General features: G+C 33.5%; 1 protein-coding gene across 1 annotated transcript in view; it reads right to left on the bottom strand.

Moving 5' to 3' along the window:
* Positions 1-4,718, bottom strand: part of LOC106472849 (NAD(P)H-hydrate epimerase-like) — a 21,510-nt gene extending 16,792 nt beyond the window's left edge. Inside the window, exon 1 of the mRNA XM_013933515.2 lies at positions 3,922-4,718. Within this exon, the coding sequence (XP_013788969.1) occupies positions 3,922-4,124 (203 nt within the window). The 5' untranslated portion in view covers positions 4,125-4,718. The remainder of the gene's footprint in view (positions 1-3,921) is intronic.
* Positions 4,719-8,026: the final 3,308 nt, after the last annotated feature.

The raw sequence follows: 8,026 nt of genomic DNA, 5'->3' as shown, positions 1-8,026 counted from the left end.
AAAGTTAGTAGTCGGTAGTCATCGGGTTAATGAGAAAATGGAGGCCCTTACACATCAGCAAATGAAGAGTGGCAAGTGATCCATCAAATTATATTTCCTCCCAAATATCTTTCAGAAATTCTGCGTTTAGCTCATGAGAACCCATTAGCTAAACATTTAGGTATTAACAAAACATAAGACAAAATTACCCATCATTCTTATTGGCCAAAGATTTGCTGGGAGGTGTCCTAGTATTGTTGCATTTGTCAGATGGTGGGTAAGCCAAACCAAAAGATCCCAAAAGTACCTTTGAGGAACTATCTAGCCATGTAATGATAGACTATATTAGATCCTTACCGAAAATGAAGCCAGGTAACCAGTATTTGTTGTTCATCATGTGTGCTTCCACTAGGTTCCCAGAGGCAATACCAGTCAAAAAATTACAGCCCCAGTTATTGGTAAAAAATTTTACATTAGTAGAATTCCCAAGAAACATGTAGTCTGATCAAGGATCTAACTTTATGTCAGGAATTTTTCAAGAAGTAATGCATGTGCTAAACATCAAACAATACAGATTGAGCGCGTACCATCCTCAGTCCCAAGGAACATTAGAAAGATTCCACCAGACATTGAAAACTTTGATAAAGATATATTTTTATGAGAATGAGAAAGAACTGGGATGATAGGATTCCTTTGTTGTTGTTTGCAAGCCATAAGGCAGTCCAAGAGTCCTTAGGCTTCAGTCCATTTCAGATGGTGTTTTGGACATCATTTTGCATAGTATTTGTACATAGTACATTTTGAGCTTTTGATTGGTTATACATACGCCAGAGAGTGTAGTAGGTGTACGTAAGCAAGCATTTCCAAAAATGAAAGAGGTTGGAAGTTCTTATTTTATATTCTAGCTTGTCAATATCTGTAATTTGAGTTTCTAATTCATAAGAAACTACAGACTTTGTATTTGGACATCACAAAGATCTAATTTGGACCAAAGTCGTATTCAACATACTATGTGACACACAAAAATCAATATTTAGGAACTTTTTAATATTTAATTTTAAATTAAGAAATTAACTAATGTATAACACTAAAATTTGAATTATGTACAATTTGATCCCAAACTTATTGACATACATTCATAAAGGAGTAGTTCAATAAAATTTGAATGTAAGTCTACAAACATAACGACATGTCCTTTGACCCCTGACCATATGAAAACCCATCGAGATAGGGTTAATACAACATGATAATAATAATCCAGAGAAATAATGAGAGTCAGGAGAATACTTTTGCAACGGTAAGATTACAGAGGGAGAGTTAAGGTAAACACATCAAGAGAAAAGGTGAGGGATGAAAAGAAAGGGGAATAATTAAGGAAGGGTTGATGAAGTTCAGTAATAATTTAAAAGCAAATCTTTCATTTAAACCATAAGAGAATTTAGTATTAAATTGTGAAGATAACACAGCGTTCAAGGTTTTCTCATTTTAATTTGTTGAGTGGCACATTTCACCTGACTGAGACTAACATGTCAACATGTTTTTGTTTCTGTTTTTTTCAAGCCTAATTCCATTGTAACAGTCTACAAAGAGTGTCTGCTCAAAACCTCAAAATAATAAAGTAACAAATTTTCAGTTAAACATGTCAATTTATTCTTTAATTTTCAATCATCCAAGTTTTTCTTATTGCATCTTGCAGAATAACACTTATTCAAGACTCCAAATCAACAACTGCTCTACTGCATGAATGTGAAGCATGGTATTGCATGTATTGAAACACTAGTTACATTATATAAAGCAGGTATATGTAAATCAGTGTAACTTGAATCCTTGCAACCAGGGGTCTGACTGTATTCCTTATAGAACAAAAAAGGGTGGCTCCAAGTAGAAAACTAGGTTGGCTCACAAATGGTATAAGAGATAAAATTAATGAAAAGCATGACAAATTTAGGAAATATAAGTTGACTGATAAGACAGGAGATTTAGAAGATTATAGAAGATCAAGAAAGTCATTGAAACAGGAAATTAAGACATCAAAAATGATGTATGAAAAAAAAGGTTGGCTGCAAATGTAAAAATTAACAATAAGGTTTTCTTTATATATACTAAGGGTAAACAAAATGTTATGATGAAAGTAGGACCCTTGAGGGATGATAAAAGAAGGCTTGTATCTGATGATTATGAGATTGCTGGGTTATTAAATTCTTCTTTTAACTTCAGTTTTTACTAATGAAGATTTAAGTAGTGTTCCTCATCTTGAACACGTCATAGATGGAAGTAAGGTTGAATAAAATTATTGCATTAATTCTGAGCTTCTTAAGAAAAAATTTTGAAGTTTAAAGAACAATAAGTCTCCTGGTCCAGATAATATTTCCCCAAGGGTTTTGAAGGAGGTTAAGAATTGGATATGTGAGCCATCTACTACTATTTTATGCAAGTCCTTAAACAGTGGGCTGGTACCAAAGGATTGGTAGTTAGTTAATATCACTCCTCTTTTCAAGGTATGTAATAAAAAATTGTCCCAGTAATTACAGGCCTTACATCAGTTGTGGGAAAAGTTTTGGAAAATCTTATAAAAGATGCTTTGCAAAGTTATTTAACAAAGGCTGTCTTAGGACCTTTGCTCTTTTTGATTTACATCAATGACATAGATGAAAGAATGGTCAATAAGTAACTTAAATTTGCTGATGATATTAAAGTGTTGCTAGCTGTGAAGAGGATGCTACTGCTTTACAAAAGGATTTAAATCATTTAGTGAGTTGGGAAAATAAGTGGAAGATGAGTTTCAATTACAATAAATGCAAGATAATGCATGTGCGCTATCATAATTTGAATTATAAGTATAATTTATAAAGGAATAACCTTAACAGTGTCATAGGAGAAAGGGATCTAGGTGTAATGGTTGATCAGTTTCTTAAACCATTCAAGAAGTATGCTGTTGCTAGTGGTAGGGTAAATAGGATTTTAAGTTGTATCTACAGAAATATCTAATACTTGTCTAAAGAGTTCATAATGTCATTGTAATTGTCACTGATTAGGCCACATTTGGAGTAGTGTGTTCAGTCTTGAGCTTCTTATCTTAGGAAGGATACTGAATTGTTGGAAAGGGTTCGGAGAAAGTCTTCTAGTACTAGAATGGTACCTAGGATGAAGGAGTTGTCATATGAGGAGAGGTTAAGATCTCTAAAATTGTTTTCTCTTGAAAAAAGAAGAGTTACAGGGAATCTAATTGAAGTGTTTCAGATTGTAAAGGGAATTGATAGTGTTGATGTCTCATCTTTTTTTTATCACACTTACAGGAGAGAATAATAAGACTAGGGGCCACAAAAATAAATGTTTGCAAGATAGGAGTCATCTTCATCTAAAACAGCTGTATTTTTCTAACACTTAGTAACAGAGTGGTGGCCACTGGAAAGCGCCTCTTTTGTATGATGTGAAGGTAGTAAATTTAAGTGAGTTTAACTGTTAAGAGAAACCTTGATAACTATAAGAATAAGGGTTGGCTTTAATATTTTTTAAGTTTATTTATTTAATAGTTTTAGTTTAGTTTAGACTTTAGAGAATGATGAGAAACATGATTATTTCTTTATAACTATAACTTATAAGTTTATTCCTTTGGCATATGTATATAATTTTTTTATTCACTTCACAATTTCACATTATTTTGCCTCCCTATGGAAAAAATGTCTGTGGACGCTCATGCCAATAGATCCTATGTTTTCCCTAAACATTATGTAGTATTATAATATGTATTACTATATTTAATACTATTACTATTAGTATTACTATTACACTTTACAAATTACAGTACACTTATGACACTCTTAATAAACAGTTTATGTAATGCGTTATACTGTTATTCTCATATTTTTAGTTTTGTGTGATACAATGTGCATTAACAGTACGTATTTTTTCAGTGAATTATAAACCTATTTTATTACTTACCTTAAAAATTTGATTTTAACGTTTGAAATTCCTTTTGTCGAACTTGAAGATGGTGATGTACTTACACTCGAAGTTACCGACGTCATTATTGTGTTTTTAAATATGAAATGGAAAGCTGGTGCAGTATTAGAAAAAGTATGCTTAAAGCCAAATGCTGTAAACTGTTTGAGACCAGTTATGAACATACATTTCTGAAGTAGCATGAAAATTTTCAGAGTAATTAAAAATGCGAGTTTCTTGGTATCACTTCAGATTCCTTTAGTTTAAGGGCATAGTATCAGTACCAATCAAAATTAACACTACGTGTAGCACGATTCAGTTCATAGGATTTTTGTGGAGGTTTTTTTTTATATCGCTTTGGGTTAAAATATTTCAAAATAATAATTTTTCAAATTTTTTACTGCAGTTGTTGAAATTAGAAGTGTTAAAACAGATCAAATTAAGAATTTCCGTATTATTTGCTATTGAACTTTCCTGAGAACTGAAGGAAGCTTATTTGAATCTATAATTTATAAACTAAGTTTAATTTTATCATAATAACTGACATAAAAGTTCGACAAAAAACAAAACTGGGTAACCCTTCCACGAACACTTCACTGAACACATTCGGAACAACTAAAGAAGTCCTGAACCACAAAGAAAAAAATTGAAGATCTTATCTCGAGTTAATAACACAGTGAGGACACATTCCTTTGACGTTACTACACGACAGTGTTTGACACCTACCATTCATATATGTGAAGATTTCAGGTATATTACCATTACTAGTCTAAATTAAAGATTCTTCAGTTATGAAAGAAAATATGTTTATTTGATTGTTTGTTTTTAATTTTGTTCAAAGCTACTCGAAAGTTATCTCTGCTATCTGTCCTTAATTTTGATGTGATAAACTAAAGGGAAGGCAACTAGTCAATACCACACATCGACACCTCGTGGGCTGCGCTTTAACAATACAATGAATAGTGGGATTGACCAGCAGTAGTAAGCCCCGCACTTCAGCGTCCAAAGGATGCTTCCACAGCAGGGAGCAGGGGAGGAGGGAAAGGGTGGTGATGCTAGGTAGCCATGACAGAGAGTCATGATGTCATAGTTATACAAAGTGTCACCAGAGGGCGTAAACTAACTATGGAGGGCTGACATTGTATTTGGATACCAGCCAGGCGGCCATAATGAATGATTTTGTAATAGTACCACAAAGTGGAGAACATGTTTCTAGGCTGCTGATAATTAAATCATCCTTAAAAGGATGCTTGACATTAATTCAATTAATCATTTATAATTAATTCATTCTTAAAAGGATGCTTAACACAAATCAGTTAATTAATTCTAAAAAGTACAGTGAATGATAATTGATTAGTTAATTAATTAATAATTAAATCATCCTACCACAAAGTTGAGAACATGTTTCTAGGCAGCCATGATTCATACAATACATGTCTCAACGAGAATATAATTAATCACTAATTCGATAGTTAATTAAATCATTTATAATTAAATCACCATAAAAAAAGGAATCTCAGCATTAATTCATCAGTTAATCAAATCATGTTAAAAAGAATACTTAATATTAATTCATTTATAATTAAACTAAGTCCTGAAAAACAAAATCTTAGCACTAATTCATCAGTTAATTAAATCAAGTCATATTGCAATATTTTACATCATTAATAGATCGTTTATTGTGCAATAACATTTTTACTAATTTGACTTTATACAACAAAATAATTTGCAAATGTTACTTTATCTAATGTTTTATAAAGGCAGACTTTCACATATACATAATTACCATTACTACCATAGGATTTTAACAAATATACTGTGACAGTATGTCTACAAGTTGTCAAAAACATTATTTAATGTAATATGTTTAAATGAGATCAGAACTTACATTATACTACATGTGACTAATTACTATTATAGAAAATGAACACTTGTCACATTTTTGATGTAAGATATCCAAAATGCAGTCTACAAAATATCTGTAATATTTGCATCAATGAAAGCATACAATCATGAAACACACACATAAATTTGTACATGTCATGTAGAATGTACAATGACCAACCATCTGGTGGCAATGTTTGGAACTATGACGTCTTCTTCTTTGATGACATCACCACCCATCCTCCCTCCACTACCCCCACACTATATTGCCCCAACAGCTGAAAGGGTGAGCATCTTTAGCAGTGTGTTTCCAACCAGCGACCCACAAATTGCAAGAAGAGGGGTGCCCGGCATGACCAAGTGGTTAGGGCACTCGACTCACAATCTGAGGGTCACGGGTTCGAATCCTCGTTCCACCAAACATGCTCGCCCTTTCAGCCATGGAGGAGTTATACTGTGATGGCCAATCCCACTGTTCATTGCTAAAATAGTAGCCCCAAGAGTTGGGGTGGGTGGTGATGACTAGCTTCCTTTCCTCTAGTCTTACACTACTAAATTAGAGATGGCTAGTGCAGAAAGCTCTAGTGAAATTCAAAAGCAAACAAGCAAGAAGAGGGTCCTATATAACCAACTGGCCTTCAATCCCACGAATATGTTAAAATGCCTGAATAAGTCTTATTCAAAGGATTAACAATTACTGCATTATTCCAGTTGCTCTTCTTGTTGGTTGTTAATTACATGCCTAAACAATGGGCTATTTGTACTTTGCATAGATTGGGTATTGAACCCCCATTGTTTAGCTTTATAAGCCCTCATCATTATAAGTCAACAGGATCGCATTATTGTATTTCATTAAAATTTGATAAATGTTCTATTATGAAAGGTATTCAATGTTTCTTGTTGATGTTAATGCCCCATTTAACTAATTCTGAGTTTCCTAAGAAATTATACTAATAATGCAGTGTCTGCAGTAATTTTAATCTGTGTAACAGTAAAATTCCAGAGTATTGGTTTGTTTTGTTTGTTGTTAAGCACAAAACTACACAATTGGCTATTTGTGCTCTGCCTGTTGTGGGTATCGAAACCCGAATATCAGTGTTATAAGCCTGATGACTTACATTTGAGCCTCTGTGGTCTATGCAAAAGTAATTTCGTTATAAAAGTGCAGTAAATATATTAACAAAAGTATTGTTACGACAGCAGAAGTCACATGACGCTAGTAACACATCATGAGATTCTAAAAGCATTATGTCTCTTCCTGGCAACTCTAGTCTTTTCTATGCGCCCTCTATATTTGTATATATAAGCCGCCAAATGAAGTGACAGCATAGATAATTGCAGACAGGCAGAGACAGACAATTGAGTCAAGAGCAGAAGTGACCGTAAGTAAAGTGCGTGAATCGTTGTGATTATAGTGTGTGTTTAAGTGAAAGTGACTGTGGAAATTAAGTGTATTGCAAAGTTGTATTTAGAAAGAATAAACCAGTTTTGTATAAGAAAGGACTTGTATCGCTAAAGTTTCTTCAGAAAGAAATTAAACGGAAAATTAACTAACGAACTGAGGTGTAACTTCAGAGAGTGGGATGGCGAAAAAAAAAGAGATGGAAACGAGAAGTGGCAAATCAAACTACGACTTAGCAGATTTGATGGCAGCAGTACAAGAACAGCAAAAGAAACAAGAAGAGAGATTACAGCAGTTGTTAGAGGAAAAAAAACAAGAAGAGAGACAACAGCAGTGGCAAGAAAACCTGCAACAGTGGCAGCCCAAACAGCAAAATAAACAAGATAGACTATAGCAGTAGTTGGAGGAGAAAGAAAATGAACAAGAAGAAAGTCTCCAACAGTTGTAAGAAAGCCAGCATACACAAATGGAAAATATTAGTAAATTTCAAAGTGAATTAAATACATTAAAGGACGATTTACTATCTTTAACACAGATAGGATATATTAGCCATTGGCCTAATCAGCCACAGAAAACAGGAAGCCACTTCCAGACCCTGCAGCTAAACCCTAGTGCAGACATCTTCAGTCCTGCCAGAAGTCACATTCAAGACATGGGTGTCAGCAATAGGGGTGATCTATACACCTGGAAAAAAGTTAAGCACCCCCAAATATTTTTCAGGATTGCTTATTGAAAATAAGGTTTAATTTTCATGATGTTGAGCAATGTTCATAATTTCAAACATAATTAAAAGGATGTGAGCGTTCAGGTGTGACATTT

The sequence above is a fragment of the Limulus polyphemus genome, unplaced genomic scaffold (genome assembly GCF_000517525.1).
Source record: "Limulus polyphemus unplaced genomic scaffold, Limulus_polyphemus-2.1.2 Scaffold5666, whole genome shotgun sequence".
NCBI lineage: Eukaryota > Metazoa > Arthropoda > Merostomata > Xiphosura > Limulidae > Limulus > Limulus polyphemus.
This window is presented reverse-complemented; position numbering and strand designations above follow the sequence as displayed.